Below are 15,651 nucleotides of genomic sequence, written 5' to 3' on the forward strand. Positions count from 1 at the left end.
CGAAACCCGGGATCGAACCAGGGACCTTTAGATCTCCATTTCGGCGTAAGGCACAGCGGAGGTGACGATGAAATATGGCGACGGCGGACGTGGTGATGACGGTTCTTCGAAGGAATCCGGTTGTAAGTTATTTACTAACACATTGCTACTATGCAAGCCTATCTATAACTGCCGATCAAACAGTTGTAATAACATTTGCATCTTTTTACAATTTATATCTCGATAAAAGTTTCAGAAACATAGAACGATATGAAAAAGCAGATATGTTGTAACTTCTCTATGGGTGATGGTAGTTAGCTAGCGCACCATGCACCGTTTGGTAAATACAATCTTTTTTTTCCGATTTGCAACCAGAACATGGTGAAGTTGTGAGTAATGTCATTTCCAGACTCCACTTCCAACGTCACAATTAACCTGAATGCAGCTTTAGCAGCCACCAGCATGTAGTCCTGGGTCACTGCCATCCACTTCAGTTCATAACCGGTGTATTTGCATTTTCTTCAGTGCGCTTCTGTTTTGACCAAGTTCTGTTCAAGTAAAGATCAATGGGCTTGAACTTTTCTGGAATAGGATCCAATTTCTTGCTATCTGCTGAATGTCTTGGTCTCTCTTGCAGACTGATTCTTTTTTTAAGAGAGTTCTTCGCCTTTTGTGAATAACTTCCACACTGAAGGCTGTCATTTTTTTGTTTTGTTTTGAGCAAAAGCTGGGAACACGTATGTATGGTGTGTTTACTGACCAGAAAAAGACCAGATTTTTTATTTTTTCGATTTGTTAGTCACTGTTCAGGGTAGACCAAGTGGAAAACTGGCCGATTTTGTTCAACAACTGATATCTCGCTGCCTCTCTACTTTTAACTTCACCTTTCATAATATGACTAATAATTGGCACTACTTTGTTTGTGATTTTAATGCAATTAGACGTGTGTTTTTTTTTCTTCCAAACTCATGTGTTTTTTTGTTTTGTTTCCTTTAACTTGTTTATCTAATTACTCATCCTTTAGCTATTTTTGTGTGTTTATGCGACATCACAATTATTATCTCTGTATTCACCTTTTTAGTGACTGATACCAACATTTCCTCTGAGTACCACCACTGGTATTGATACCATAGTCTGAGAAGCAAGAAAAGGCGTTTTATTTTAACATACAATTTCACAAACCAGATCGGTGCAGTGGCTTAATAATGCATGCATCATTGCCATTAAACATCCCCCCCCCCCCCCAAGTATATTTTAATGTTACTTGGAAAAAAAAACTAAATAATTTAGTGTTTATATGAGCATTTTTGTATTCAAGTCATACTCATTCAAAGATTAGTTTTAATGATTATTTGCATTGGCTACTTTGTCTGAAAGAAAATGGTTCATTGTGTTTGCTAAATATGCAACCAAAACTAGTTCTAAAACTGCATCATTGGATACATGTGACAGAGACAGTTTTTAAACTCACTGTGGTAGAGAGTACAGCGGTGGACTAAGGTTTTGACAGTGACAGAAAGCTTGCTTTTCTCAAATTTTACTTTGTACATTGTTATGAATGCAATTTTCATTGAGTCTACCTTCAGATGATCAGATGAAATGCAATTAATTGCAAAGTTATTGAAAATTATCTTAATCACAAAAAACTCTTTTGCATTGTCATTCTGATTGAATCAGAAGAGCAGTATGGTTGCTTTAAAAGAAAGCTGGTGCTTTAACTCATTTTTGAAACATTGTTTCCTACAAGGAAACATGTGCTGTCGTCCTCGGGTTGCATCAAAAAGGCTTCCCAGACAAGGGCGTTGCCCCTAAAAGATTGCACCAAATCATCCATGTATCAGTTCACCAAGAACTTGAAGGAAGGAGGTTCAGAAGCCACGTCTCTCCAAGAAAAACATCAAGGAGACTTTGACATTCTGCAGGAAAAAACAATGCTGCATTCTTCCAAGTACCGAGCAAGAATGGGTTACGATCAGTCAGGATTTTGCCCCAGAAGCTGATATCCAGAATACTGAACTTCAGTATACCATAGAAACATCTGACAAAAAGATACCAACATTGAAACAGTAAAGTTTGTAAAAGGCCACATTTTATAGGACAGTGCCATACCTTTAGTGTTTTGAATTAACTTATCACAAGCTGTATTTTTAATTGGCTAAGCAATTTAAAAAAGATCACCCCTGTAAATCATAAGATAATGTTCAGACTAATCACAAATTTAAGATTAGGAACAAACAATTGTATAAAAAAGCATGTGATTTTTTTTTTATTATTGTAAAAAAAAAAAAAAACTCTTAGTTTTCTGGCACACATAGGGCAATCAACTTATTATTGCAACATGAACCAACTTTTTTTTTTTTTTTTTTTTTCTCCTTGGTCCCATTTTGCTGTGCCTGCTGATGATTACTTCCTTTTGGTCTTTTGTGTCTCAGAGGTGTCTACATATGTCTGGGCTGCCAATAGCTGTCTCCATGCATCCACAATGAGCACCAGTGGGATGATGATCCACAGAAAATTCATGAAGATAAAGTAGAACCAGAAGTAGATTGGATGTCCGAACTCACTGTGGATATAACCGTCTCTGTGCTCTGTGAAAAAGTAAAGCACTGCACCATAGAGCTGACCTGAGGACAGAATATATATTAAGACGCAACAAAGAAATATGTGAAACTATAAGGATAATGTAAAATTTGTTTGACATTGTTATTATTGCTTCGTACCAAGTGAAATGATGAGCTGCAGAACAAATCTGTAGGACTTAGTAGCTAAAAAGGAATAAATAGCCCAAAAACTGAATGGGCCCCATAGAAAAGCAGTCACGGTCTCCATACAAACAGTAAAGTTATCAGCTCTAGATAGAGAAAAAACAGTAATAGCTTACAGTATGAGCTCAGTTTGATATTTCACTTCTGTATGTTTATAAATCAATGTTTTGAAAATGATTGTAACTCACATAATATATCTACTGTCTCCTTTGGAGTACTCTTTCCCTGAGAGAGGAAAACACAATGTTACCTTAAAAGTCAAAATACAGGTGTAACGTTCTTATCTTTCTGATGGTACTTACACAGTTGTGACAGCAAGCTCTGATCCCCTGGTAGAATGTCATAATAAAGAGAAAACCAGCCCTCAATAACGCTATGGATGAATCCGCAAACTGCAAACCAGCAGACAGCCAGACGCCTCCATGTTCCCAGCTTGCCGCTGATCCCAGTGATTACCCAGGTCACAATCAGAAACACTCCAGAGACAGAGAAGAGAAACACCAGAATCTCTGACATGGACCGATCATTGGCCACATAGGAGGGAATCACAAGGTCCCGGGGCCAGAAAGGATGAAGATGTTTGTTTGCTGAGGAGGCACCCATTATCTGTTTGAAGATGGGACAATCTTTAACAGACATAGATGTGATATTAATGATGACATTAAAAATTAAATACACAAGTTACTCTTACTGAGCAGTTACTGCAAATCTCACATCTTTCAGAATCAGAGCTCAAGAGACCAAATTAAAGAATAAAAAAATAAGAACAGATATCAATATATGTTCAACTCACCAGAGATGCAATCGGTGTTGGGGACCAGCCACACTGTTTTACTATAACGTCTGAGGATTGGACAAAATCAAAAGTAATTTCTAGCAGATTGCAGATTCACATGCAACTGTGCAGCTCAAACTCAAACACGGAAGTCTGCTTAGTCGGGGGGCGGTTACTTGTGATAGCAAACACCAATGAAAACCCTGTAGTCAATGAAGTCGAGCGCATAAAAAGCTACATCCGATCTTACGACTGGGGTGATTGGCTCCTCCTCTCGGAACATTGACTTTGCTCTTGAAAACAACCAATGAACAGAGCTCACTTGTCAAATACACTCCTCTTTTTGAATGAAGCAAGCGCAGACTCCAAGCGAACATTGCGAGCTGTGAAACTGAAGGACATTTTTTATTAACAGATGAGGCTACAGGATAGTTCGCAGACTGCAAGACTAAAACGTTGAATCATTAATAAGTACATCATACCTACCAGTAACCTTAAAATATTGCAATTGATCTCTATGCGCAAAACATCTAAACATTATAATGAAGTGAATCGCATAATAACCCAAATAAACAGCAAGATTTGATTTTAAAGAAGACAGAAAAGGCGAAACAACTGTACAAAAGCCTTAACTCTTCCTAAATAGCGACTAAGATATAATTTAACAGACATCTATATTAATCGCATTCTCTTGGTAGAAATATAATTGACCTCATACATACAATGTAATTTCCACCCCCCAAAAATACCACCCAAGCCGTGTCAGGGTTTTAACCCTGCCGTGACCCGGATTCGAACCGGGGTTGCTGCGGCCACAACGCAGAGTACTAACCACTATACGATCACGGCGAGCTACCGGGGGACTGGTAGCACTGCCACCAGCTGGCTATATGGATCTGCGCAGGCCATGTGATCCGCTTCATCTGTTTCAATACACTAGGTGGGTTTGTCACCAAGCCATTGTAGTGCCAATTAAAGTTAGGTGGCTGAAAAAGTTTTCAACTTGACAAATATGTTTTGAGAGATGCACCTAAAGCTCTTATTTTTTGAACTAAGTCAACTTGTAGTACAGAAAGCAACTTGTAGTACAGAAAGCTTACAACGAGCCGCGTAGTTAGATAGTCAGATAGCGGGAATAATTCAAAAATGTCAACCACGCCACAGACGTGGCATTAGTTAGTTTGTGTAGACCTGTTCTCCGATTTTTTGTTGCCAGTCCCATATGGTCTAGCGGTTAGGATTCCTGGTTTTCACCCAGGCGGCCCGGGTTCGACTCCCGGTATGGGAACTACGTTTTAGATTTTTTTTTTTTTATGTTTAAATAATTCGATTGTTTAAATTCCACACATAATACCTCTATGTATATCTATTACTTACGTCATTATGAACTCAAAAATCGAAATCCAACCAATTTAATACGATGGTAAACTTTATGAATTTTCATGCAATATTCATTACTGACAATTACTGTTTCTCATGAAGTAACATAGAAAATATTTCGGTTCTACAAATGCCTAATCAATTATAAGGCTGGTCTGTTTGATTTCATATTGCTTAATGGCAGACGAAGAAATGCAGATCTCCAGCATAAAGCTTGCTCACTCCCAGTCAAGACAAGATGTCATTATAAAAATTTTACAGACAATGTTCAGAATACAAAATTAGTTTTAGTAAGTCTAGTCTGGCTCAATTAAGTGTGGTAGGTGAATGAGTTTGCAGAATAGGAAAACGCCCTACAGGACTCTGTGTCAGAACTAATAGGGTGCCCATTGCGGCTCCCTCTACATTCCAGAAGGTGGCGACAATGCGCACCAAAATCTGACTGCAAACCCCCAAATACCGAAGAAGAAGAATTGGTAGTAGAAGAAGAAGTAGTGTCATGTGACTATCGGAAGTTACGAAGCTGTGCGGAAGCTGTTCGCGTCGTCTTGAGTTTGTCTGGTGTTGTTTGTAACTGCATTAAAACTGTACGGAACATATTTATTTCTAAACAGCCGACATGGTTGTTTCAGAAGGAGACGAGTCTTGCCTTTCACTGGATGAAAAGCTGCTTCGTTTTATGGACCAGCTCGAGTTACTGGAGGAGAAACGAAACGCTCTGAACTCACTCATCGAGCAGGTAGAGAAATAATAGAATCTGCGACCAAATTCTCTTTAAAGCGCAGTCTTTCAGCTTGGATAGCTATCTTTAAGAGCTATCCAAGCTATGGAGTTAAATTTGTCTGAATATTATTCAATCAAACAAAAAAACTAATCTCAATAAAAAAAAAAAACTAATCTCAATCAAAAAATATTAAGTTGTGATCAAAACTTTCAGAGTTGTAACGATTTTTTTTTTTATGGAATATTTTATTTTGGGGGAAAAAAATTGTTTGATAAAACTTTTTTTGATTAAAATGACATTTTTTCTCACGAAGAGAAAAAAGTTATTTGCAAAACAAGAGTCCATGCCGTTTGCCCGACATGGACTCTGTTTTATACAACACTTTGGGTAGTTGTGTATTTCTCCAGAAACCTACAGTGAAATTATGAAATACTAATTTTGATTATAATATAGATGACCCTCTAATATAATCTGAAGAGATTGTGTTGTGACCTCGCATGGTTTTGGAGAAATACATTCTTGAAAGTGGGACAAATGCATATAATGGTTGAGCATTTTGAGGTATTTTGACAAGATATTTCTCCAAAACTGTACAGTAAAATATTAAATATTTATTCTTTTACATAAAACATGAATGTGAAAGTTGTAAAAATGTAATTAATATAAATGTTCTGTAGGTTCCTTTTCTGTTTTCTCTTTGTGAGAAAAAATGAGTCATTTTAATCAAAAAAAGTTTTATCAAACAATTTTTTTTTCTCCCCAAAATAAAATATTCCATTTAAAAAAATAAAAATCGTTACAACTCTGAAAGTTTTGATCACAACTTAATATTTTCTGATTGAGTTTAGTTTTTTTTGATTGAATATTTTTTTTTGATTGAGTTTAGTTTTTTTTGATTGAATATTTTTTTTTGATTGAGATTAGTTTTTTGTTTGATTGAATAATATTGAGACAAATTTAACTCCATAAAGAGCTATCCAGCAAAATTTAAAGATAAACCAGAGAAAGACAGTTATTGTACTGAGTTTGTTTCATCAATTAGTTTGTGTAATGAACTAAACTGCTAACCAAAGCGGTTTTGTTACTAGTATGGTAGCAAAATGTTGAAAGCAAACAATTTAATCAGAAAATTTAACATTTTATGAATGTATATCAATGCAACAAATTTAATCTGATTTTCTTTTACACGTTTTTTGTTTTTTGTCCTTAATAAAATCCTGTAATTGTAAAAACTGCTCAGTTTTGATGGGATCTGGTCCATGTTTGGACAAGTTAAGCATGCGCCCGCGTATAAAATAAGTTGCTAACATGTCAATGATTATATATGTTCTAGAAAACATTTACTAGCAGAGTATTTGGTTGATTTAACAAAAATGTTTTTGTTTTTAGGAAAATCAGATTTTTTTAGCCAAACCTTTAGCAAAAGGCCCTGGCAGGAATATGAAAATTAGACAGGAATTTGAAAATGGAAATTAAAAGGCTGTTTTTAAAACCATGTCAAAACAATTTGAGCAATGGCAAATCGTGGAATTGGAGCGCAAACGGCAGCGATGGACCTACTGATAATAACATATTTTCTTGCATGATTAGTAGAACAGTAGATGGTCATAAAATTATAAATAATTCTACCAAAGCTGGTACTCTGTGGGCTGGGGAATGGTAATGTATTGTCAAATTTATTCCTGATATGCACGTGTGTTTCTGTATCATCCAGCCAGCTGGGTCAATTTCTCATCATTGTAAGGTTTGGTCAGTGTTTGGATCAACATTCTTTAACATTTACCAGAATTTTATCATGAATCTGAAAGTGACTTCAGATGCTCCATCAAAATGCAGACATGTTATAAGCAACTGATGATCAGTTACACTGATTGTTTACATATTATGACGGTTTCTGCTTACTCTTTGATAGTTTTTGTATTTTAACTTTTGTTCTTTTCTTGTATTTAGGGATGGTTTTCCATTAGCAAGGCGCGCTATTCTATGGGAAACAAACAGGTTTCAACTCTTCAATTTGCAAACGAGATGAAGCCACTGGTTTCTGTGCATGTGAGGTGTGGAATAATGTGATAAATGCTTTCAAGACAAATGTTGCCTTTTTTGTTTCTTCGGACCTTCTGCTAAGTGCGTTTCTGTCTTACAGAACCTTGGAGGACGATGAGGTGGAATTTTGCACTGAAAGATCTTCACAAAAGTGCAACGATAAATCTATCAAAGACCCAACATCAATAGAGGATATTGGACCTCAAGAAAAAGGTGATGCATTAATAGAAATGTATTCTGGCAATATATAAAAAAAAAACAAAAAAAAAACATCATTCTATTTGATTTGATTTTACAGGTATCAGGCAAAGAAAAAAACCAAAACACAATAACACAGGAAAAAAAACAAGTGAGGATAAAGGCAGTGAGAAAGTTCCCGAGGTAAACCCAGTTGGGAAAAGAGACCATAATCCTCAGCAGGACCCACTAAAGTGGTTTGGGATTTTGGTGCCACAGTCTCTGAAACAAGCACAGTCATCATTCAAACAAGGTATGGTTATAAATATATGAGAAAATATTTTCCAAAGCATAGCACTGCATGTACTATAGCTAAAGAAAATGCGTATAAAATGTGAAAACAACACGCTAATCCCACAACTTACATGCAACACTATTAGAAGTCTATTATTTGAGAAATGTTTTTCAAACATCTAAATGAATGTACAAATTATTAAATGCAGATGTGACTAAGAAAATCTGAGTTTCATTGTATAATATAAATATAACTTCAAATGAATCATTTATTGTTGTTAATTGTGGTCCTCCTGTTTTTTTCATTGCAGTCGTAGACCTTTCAGCTGAGATTGCAGGACTCCAGATTGCGGTGTTAAACACCAGAAAGGAGCTGAAGGATGACTTGAGAAACCACGACCGCTCTGCTGGTGCTAACCTAAATGGGTCTGCTGGATCAAAGCAGAAGGAAGCAGACGTTCCTTCAGCAAATGAGAGTTAGGAGGTCAGACTGTCAGAATCAGATTATCAGAAAGGTTCTTGCTGGAATTAAAGGTGGAACAGTTCCTGCTTCATGAATTATTGTTAGTCAATTTTCTCCACTTTTCCCTGTTTTTGCTGCTAAATATGTAACTTATTTCTGTTCGTAAATAAATGTATGAGTTTGTAACAGAAAAAAAATTCTGAATGTTAGGAAGATTTGTGAACAGTCCAAAAAATTATCACAACTTTAATAAATGTAGAATCAACTAAACCTTTGTCTAGATCTTTACTTCCCTTTAGTCACAAAGTAAATAAATCATGGAGCACTAAAATGTCTTGCATTCAAGGACCTCAACAAATTATGTTAAAGATTGGCTTGCTCGTTTAATGTCTTGTACTGTTTCTTCACTGTTCGCAAACATTTCTTTGTAGGTAAATTAGTGAAGCTAAATTAAACATTTCAGTAAATGCATCACCATTTGTGACACATTCTCTTTTAATTTAAACATGGTGTTCTTTTTCCAGTTTTGTTCACCGATTACATAAAGCACGATCGCCATCTTCCTAAAAGCATGTTTCCTTTTTGCTGTCAAAACAGCCTTGATCCATCAAAGTATAGACTCCAGGAGACCCCTGAAAGTGTGGGATCGGGAGATGGTAGCAGCCAGTCTTATAGCACATTAAAACAATAAAAGTTGACCAAGTTGTTATATGAATCAATCAAATGGCAATAATTGCAAATAGTAAATATGATCAAAGTATGCAAACACCATCTGTTCTAAAAAGGATTTGGAATCCCTTTAAAAAACAGATACCTTATTTTTATAATTTAAAAGCGTTTCTCATGGAATTAAAAGTCAAAGATTAAAAATGTATTTTAAGCACTGATGTTGAGTGGTAAACTTTCAGTTGTGGTAGAGCCCCTGCAGAAGCTCGTTTGCCTTTATATTTTAGATTACATCTCTGAGAGTTTAAGAGAAACAAGTTTAGTGTCTGGTGTGTTCTGACGGTGGTCCAGCAACAAAAGCTTAAAATCAGCTCTACAACAGACTGGGAACCAAAGGAGAGAGGCCAGAACTGAAGGTATGTGTTCCTACTTAGACAATATGCTGCATTCTGGACACGTCCAAGAGATTTAATTACCTCTGAATTTAGCCTAGAACAGTGGTCAAAAGGTCAGCCAAGATTATAGCAGGACCTCGTTGATGGCTGCAAAACATGTTTGGTTTCTCCACAACTCGTTAACAACAATTATCAAATAAGTTGGGCTATATCCATATACGTAGGCCTATCATTTCGATTCCATGTGGACTAAAAACATACCAATCTCATAGCTACTTGTGCATACATTTTTTTTTATTAGCCCTAAAAAAAAAACAAAAAAACATTCAAATTAAATAATAAAAATCATTTTTATGACAATTTGATGAACGTATGAAAACGTATGACCTGCACTGCACATCCTGACCCAGATAGGCTAACAGCCTCAGTGTTTCAGTGCTGCGTGTTGCCTCCTCCATGAAGGTCTGCGCTCTGCCTGCGCTTCATTTGCGTCCAAGCGGCGGATGGGAGCGCAGGGAGCACGGATGTGGCCTCACGGTTGTGTTATTGATGTTTTCAGACATCCGCCGCTGCTGCTGATGTAGCCCGACCGTAGCCCATTTTTGGATGCGCAAGCGACGGGGAGCCCCTCAAGTTCCAATTAGCTTTTTGTTTCTGTGTGTGGAGCGATCATTTTTACATGCGTGATACCAGGGGGTGGTTGGATGTAAACACGCTGGCCTGTCTGTGCTCATGATCGGAGGCGAGGTGAGGCTGATTTCACGGATTCAGATCGCCAGCTGATTTCACTCTGGAGCGGAGCAGCGGTTTGCTCCAATGGCGTCAGTTTCTAAAGTGTCTATCCTGGATTACTTCAATATTGTGTTTGAGGGGGAAAATGGTAAGATTGAGTCCAACTGTAAGGCTTGTGGCACCAGAATCCAGGCGAAGCGGAGCGTTACGTCTAACTTCGTAACACATCTCAAGGTACTGTTTCAAAAACACAATGGTATATGAGAAAAAAATAAATTATGTTTAAGTCCTATTGTGATCTACTGACCCTACAGCATCTCTGCATTTATCCAATTGCTGGATCGGCAAAGACAGACGCATCTGTGTTTTTGAGTTTACACATGCATCATGTAATCTGTCACACATATGACATATTAAACATGTCATTTAACATATCTGAAGCTCATCCGTCTCTCTCTTTTAGCGGAAACACCCAGCTATGTATGATGACTTCGTGAAAAGGAAGGATATGAAGAGGGAGGGTTATTCCTCTGCTTGCCTGCACAGTTTCACCACCAATGGAGGAAACCCCCGCTTCACACTTCCTGTAACAACTGGAGCAGGAGGAGGAGGAACCTTAGGAGGTGTTGGAGGAGTTGGCACCCTTGAGGGAGGACGAGGCCCAGGAACAGGGGAGACTAAGTTTGACAGACATGACCCCCGTCAGGTATGTGTTACTGTCTATCACCCTTGAAATAGTGCTCCCTGTGAAATCCCTCAAATGTTACACAGCACATTGGAACAGTGCAATGAAATCCACAGACAATCCAACGTAATGTTTTGCTATTTTCATCTTTTGCGGTCACAATAGGTTCTGATCTCTGAGGCGATAGCTAAGATGATCGTGCATGATCTGCAGCCAGTGTCCATAGTGGAAAATCAAGGCTTCAGAGATTTACTGCAGCTCCTGGAGCCCCGTTACACTCCCGAGCCCCAGCACTACATCCAGGGACAGCTTCTTCCTGCCTACGCTTACCAGGCTCAGCTGGCCACACGTCAGGCCGTAGCATCAGCACACGCCCTCAGCCTCAGCTTGGACCTATGGAGGAGCCAAACTCAAACTGCTTCAGGGTGAGGTGGTAAAACAAACCCTAAACAGCAAAACAGCAGCATGGTTAGATTTCCTAACTGATTAGTCCACTACTCTCTCTTTCTTTGCAGTTACCTCGGTGTCACCTGCCATTATCTTGCATCTGACTGGCAGATACGTTCAGCTCTCCTGGCCTGCCTCCCACTGACTTGCAGCAGCTCTGTGAGCCGTGTGCTTGCAGATTTTGATGAAGTGTGTCATTCGCACAGTGTGTCAGGGAGAGCATTTTGTGTCGTTGCAGACACCTTCCCAGCAGCAACAACAGTGAGGCCATGTTGTCTTCCTGGTTTCCTGGTTCCCCCTCTTCCTACAAATGGGCAAGAGGATGATCCTTCAGATCAAGGGCTGGACAACGGTAACAATGCAGAGCAATGGATCAGTAATGGCCATGGGTGTAATGGAGAGGATGAAGACTGGGGCGAGTCATGGGAGCAGGGTTTGGGTGTTTGTCGGGTAGACTGTTTCTCTCGATCTCTGGAACAATGTGTCAGAAAGGGGCTGTGCTCCTCCCCACAGATCTCCTCTACTCTGACCAAGGTTGCACGTTTCTATAACTACATTACCTCTGCTGTACCTCCTGAGAAACTCATCCAGGTGTTTGATAGGGGGTTGCCTGGGGGGACCCGAAACATTCACGATAGTGCTACGGATTGGGCTGCTCAACTTAAGGCAAGTAATAATATTAAGGTCATAAAAAAAGGACTTTTTATATATACATATATATATTCCCATATTTTTGCTTTTATTCAATTTAATGCAGGCAAATTTTAATATACACCAACAAAACATTTCTCAGAGTACTTTATTAAAGATACAAACTGGCCTAAATTCAAGTGAAATTATAGACAATCCAATTAAACCACAATCCGATCCTGTCGAATCTAGTCCAGTTAAATCCAACCCCATCCAGTCCAATTAAGATCAGTCTTTAACTGTAATCAAATTCAATGTAATTACATTTATAAAATGACAAGTCGTCAACAGTCTAAATAAAGAAAACAAGTGGATTGAATCTTTAATTTGATTTAACCTTCCATCCTTAGGCATCACAGAGTAGTAGGCAGCAGTGGAGAGTTAAAACCTCCTGGCAGAATGAGACGCTAGCAGAACCATCTCAGACAGTGAAATCTTCAAGCTTAACCTTAAAAGAAGAGTTGATTTGCCATTATGTTCTTTATGCAGGCTTAATACACCAGAATATATTTGTATGTAGAGATAAAGTGATTTAAAAGAGTTTATAAAGTCAATAATTGGCACACATTCACCCTTTCATTTGACATGAGTAGTAGTGCACAAATTTAACAGGAAGAGTTCAATTAATATATGTAGATATCTATTAAGAAAACAAATTTATCGATAGCTGTTTCCTTTCTGCACTTTTTTACTGCAGGTCCTTCGGCGACTGCTGGACTCAGTGGAGTTCCTGGAGGAGATGAGCGGTCCAGGGGAGGTAGCTTTGAGTAGCTCCGAAAGAGCCCTGCTGAGGGAGCTTACTGACATTTTAGAGCCTTTTACTGAGGCCTGGGACATGGTGCATGGGGAACTACAGAGAAACATGCAGCCAGGCAGACATGTGTCTATCAGTTTGGCTCTGCCTTGTGTTCTTGGGCTGCGTAAGCACCTCTCTGAGACATCCACCCCCCACTGCCCTGCCCTACTGCTCAGCCTGAGTCAGTCACTGGAGCACCTGCTGGCTCCAATCCTGGAAAACCCCCTCTACATTACCGCAACCACTCTGGACCCCCAGTTTAAACTTACATGGAGCAGCAACCCTGACTGGCACAAGCAAGTCCTCATAGAGGAGCTATCCAAACATTCCACAGCCTCCCAACCCGCCGATCTCAACACAGACTTTCACCCTCAGTCCCAAACTCTTCCTACTCCAGCCCCGTCTCCGGTCTCTTCACTTTCTCGGCCCTGCAAATTGTTCTCTTTTATCAAGCAGAGACCTGCAACACAGGCTAAAAGCCTGGAACAGGAGTTATCTGTCTATCTTCGTGAGGAGCCCACAGATGAAGAGGCTTTACATTACTGGCGCCGTAAAGCCATTGACTTTCCTCTGCTAGCTGAAGTTGCCAAAAGAGCATTTACCATACCTGCTTGTGACACTGTGGTGGAGAATATTTTCTCCACAGCTAGGCACCTCCTGTTGCCAGAGAGAGGTCACATCCTGCCAAAGAACTTGGAGACACTCATCTACCTCAAAGCCAACTACAAATTATTGTGGACTTAAAGCTATGAGTGAGACATCTTTTATCTAAACAGCAACCAGGGGCTTTCCAGTTTAAGTAAGGTGACCTGGATTGAAAACCTCTGTTGCCGTTAAGAAACTTGAACTAACAGCATAACATATTACAGACCTGTTATTATGAGGCTGAATGAAATGAACTACAGTTTCCTTTCTTGACTTTTGTTTTAGATGTGGATATTCTGCATATGGGTTTTCACACTGTCAGCTGTTTACAAAGCGGCTTGAAACATCACGACATTATTTTGCTCTTTTCAAACTACAGTCTCCAGATTACCAATAAGCTCCAAATCTTTCTTTTCAACCTTTGCTTAGGAAAGCATCTGTTGTATCTTTACTTCATGGGAAAAAGAAAGTTTATTCACTGTCAATACAGTCATGATAAAAATAAGTGCACACTGTGATCCAATAGCTTGTAGAACCAACTTTAACAGTTATACATTGCAGTAGTCGTTTTCTATAAAATTGTATTTGTTTCTGATATAATTGTGGAGGAATTATGACCGACTCTGCTTTACAACATTGCTGTAGTTCATTGAGATTTGTGAACTTTTTGTTTTGTTTTAATAAGGTCCCAAATATCTTAAATGTATTCGACATGTGAATTATCTTGATGATTGATGGACTTTAATGTATTTGTAAATAGTCGGACAACCCTTCTCAGAATGATAAGCAGCAACAATTGCTTCTTTAAAATTTTTGCTTACTCCCAAAGCTGCTTTTATGTGTGTAATCAAAATAGCTTAAAATCAAATATATATATATATATATATTGTTGTGATTACCAGTAAATGACTGCTGCTTTACTTCTTGAATCCTTGAAAGAAAAGGAGAAAGAATGTACTTAATTTGTTCCCTATTATTATATTGACAATAGTAAAAAGTTTCTTTTTCCCATGAATTTATGCACAATTACTTTACGCGATGCCAGTAATTCACACATTGTCACCTGAGAAGGATGACATCTATGGCAAACCAATACATTCATTCCCTAATTCTTTCCCTCAGTGACTGTCGCCGGGACATCAGAATAAATAAATTTCAGTTTTTAACACTGAGATGTGTCTTGTTGGAACATATCTATGAAAAGCTGAATTCAAGGCTTTAAATATTTGAACTCATTTTCTTCTGTTATTTCCTAAGAATGCTGGGATTTTCCATTTCATTTTCACTATTAGCAAATTTTTCTTCTAATTCTGCTTTTAAAGAATTAAATTGGGCTAGGCATCGCTTTGACTCATGTCAGCTTTAAAGAACACTGACTGTAGCAGTGTGTGTAGCCTTTATTCAGGCAATGTTCGTCGGGGACTGGCAGATCGGCTTTCTTCTCACCATTAGGTAGACTCACAAATCGGCACTGCTAAGACAAGGGTTTTACAGCAAGGATTTAAATCAGCAAGTTTAAAAGTGACCACTTGCAGCTGTTTTTGTTTCTGCTGAGAAACCACTTCATAGTGAATTCCTTCATAGATAATTATTATCAGAGGTTGCTGTGATCTTAATGATTATCACCACATGCCTCTGCAGATTAAGATGTGGCTGCCAAGATATCTCCGTGGATGTGCCATGGTGTTCATCTTGAAGATGTGTTTTATGCTTGCTCTATGGGCGTGTTGTTCTTTTTGAACGTATCTGGAGCAGCTTAAAGCATCTACCCTGCTCGCTCCCTCCCTCCCCTCGGCTGTGACAGCTCATCCATTTGAGTTGGACGACTGGGCTGGGATGCGGCCCTGTTGGTAATTGCCTCAGAAATGAATTACTTGGCAAAGAGCGAGACAGAGGGAGGGAAGGAAATTGTAATTGAACTGCCCCCGCCTCGCTTTATCCCTCCTGCCTCTCCCTCTTGCTTCAAGTTATTACATCTGCAGTGCAGGGAGACAT

The 15,651-nt window shown here is 38.7% G+C and overlaps 3 protein-coding genes and 2 non-coding genes across 8 annotated transcripts; 3 read left to right on the forward strand and 2 right to left on the reverse strand.

Moving 5' to 3' along the window:
• The first annotated feature begins 35 nt into the window (after positions 1 to 35).
• On the forward strand, positions 36 to 8,870 carry ccdc115 (coiled-coil domain containing 115). Of its 3 annotated transcripts, XM_047361171.1 has the most exons (6): positions 94 to 122; positions 5,532 to 5,638; positions 7,574 to 7,677; positions 7,767 to 7,879; positions 7,965 to 8,156; positions 8,449 to 8,870. In XM_047361171.1, exons 2-6 carry the CDS (start codon positions 5,579 to 5,581, stop codon positions 8,616 to 8,618), a joined length of 639 nt encoding a protein of 212 aa, XP_047217127.1. In that variant the 5' UTR covers positions 94 to 122; positions 5,532 to 5,578; the 3' UTR covers positions 8,619 to 8,870. The 3 variants fall into 3 exon arrangements, with proteins under 3 accessions (XP_047217136.1, XP_047217127.1, XP_047217119.1); XM_047361180.1 differs by lacking the exon at positions 5,532 to 5,638 and having other exon boundaries at positions 36 to 122; XM_047361163.1 differs by lacking the exon at positions 94 to 122 and having other exon boundaries at positions 5,391 to 5,638.
• On the reverse strand, positions 1,501 to 4,071 carry LOC124865778 (EBP cholestenol delta-isomerase). 2 transcript variants are annotated; one of them, XM_047361200.1, is made up of 5 exons: positions 3,538 to 4,071; positions 3,047 to 3,370; positions 2,933 to 2,969; positions 2,700 to 2,830; positions 1,501 to 2,603 (listed from the first exon to the last, which is right to left on the reverse strand). In XM_047361200.1, the coding sequence occupies exons 2-5, from the start codon at positions 3,345 to 3,347 to the stop codon at positions 2,383 to 2,385; spliced, it is 690 nt and encodes a 229-aa protein (XP_047217156.1). In that variant the 5' UTR covers positions 3,348 to 3,370; positions 3,538 to 4,071; the 3' UTR covers positions 1,501 to 2,382. The 2 variants fall into 2 exon arrangements, with proteins under 2 accessions (XP_047217156.1, XP_047217147.1); XM_047361191.1 differs by having other exon boundaries at positions 3,047 to 3,350; positions 3,538 to 4,060.
• trnah-gug lies at positions 4,297 to 4,368 on the reverse strand. Its single transcript has one exon. It is a non-coding gene; the product is annotated as a tRNA-His (tRNA).
• trnae-uuc lies at positions 4,736 to 4,807 on the forward strand. Its single transcript has one exon. It is a non-coding gene; the product is annotated as a tRNA-Glu (tRNA).
• A 791-nt stretch (positions 8,871 to 9,661) lies between the features above and the next one.
• si:dkey-109j17.5 (zinc finger BED domain-containing protein 4) lies at positions 9,662 to 14,828 on the forward strand. Its single transcript, XM_047360727.1, has 5 exons — positions 9,662 to 10,627; positions 10,857 to 11,099; positions 11,244 to 11,503; positions 11,594 to 12,191; positions 12,913 to 14,828. Exons 1-5 carry the CDS (start codon positions 10,478 to 10,480, stop codon positions 13,753 to 13,755), a joined length of 2,094 nt encoding a protein of 697 aa, XP_047216683.1. The 5' UTR covers positions 9,662 to 10,477; the 3' UTR covers positions 13,756 to 14,828.
• Positions 14,829 to 15,651: the final 823 nt, after the last annotated feature.

Source organism: Girardinichthys multiradiatus, chromosome 1 (genome assembly GCF_021462225.1).
Source record: "Girardinichthys multiradiatus isolate DD_20200921_A chromosome 1, DD_fGirMul_XY1, whole genome shotgun sequence".
Taxonomy (NCBI): Eukaryota; Metazoa; Chordata; class Actinopteri; order Cyprinodontiformes; family Goodeidae; genus Girardinichthys; species Girardinichthys multiradiatus.

Bases quoted from the DNA above. Each gene is read 5' to 3' on its own strand.
- LOC124865778 (XM_047361200.1), bottom strand. From the start codon at position 3,347: ATGGGTGCCTCCTCAGCAAACAAACATCTTCATCCTTTCTGGCCCCGG. The intron at 2,970-3,046 runs GTAAGTACCATC...TTCCTCTCTCAG, and splicing joins GAGCTTGCTGTCACAACTGT to GGAAAGAGTACTCCAAAGGA. The intron at 2,831-2,932 runs GTGAGTTACAAT...TTCTCTATCTAG, and splicing joins GGAGACAGTAGATATATTAT to AGCTGATAACTTTACTGTTT.
- ccdc115 (XM_047361163.1), top strand. From the start codon at position 5,519: ATGGTTGTTTCAGAAGGAGACGAGTCTTGCCTTTCACTGGATGAAAAG. The intron at 5,639-7,573 runs GTAGAGAAATAA...TCTTGTATTTAG, and splicing joins TGAACTCACTCATCGAGCAG to GGATGGTTTTCCATTAGCAA. The intron at 7,678-7,766 runs GTGTGGAATAAT...TCTGTCTTACAG, and splicing joins CTGGTTTCTGTGCATGTGAG to AACCTTGGAGGACGATGAGG.
- si:dkey-109j17.5 (XM_047360727.1), top strand. From the start codon at position 10,478: ATGGCGTCAGTTTCTAAAGTGTCTATCCTGGATTACTTCAATATTGTG. The intron at 11,504-11,593 runs GTGAGGTGGTAA...CTTTCTTTGCAG, and splicing joins CAAACTCAAACTGCTTCAGG to TTACCTCGGTGTCACCTGCC. The intron at 12,192-12,912 runs GCAAGTAATAAT...TTTTTACTGCAG, and splicing joins ATTGGGCTGCTCAACTTAAG to GTCCTTCGGCGACTGCTGGA.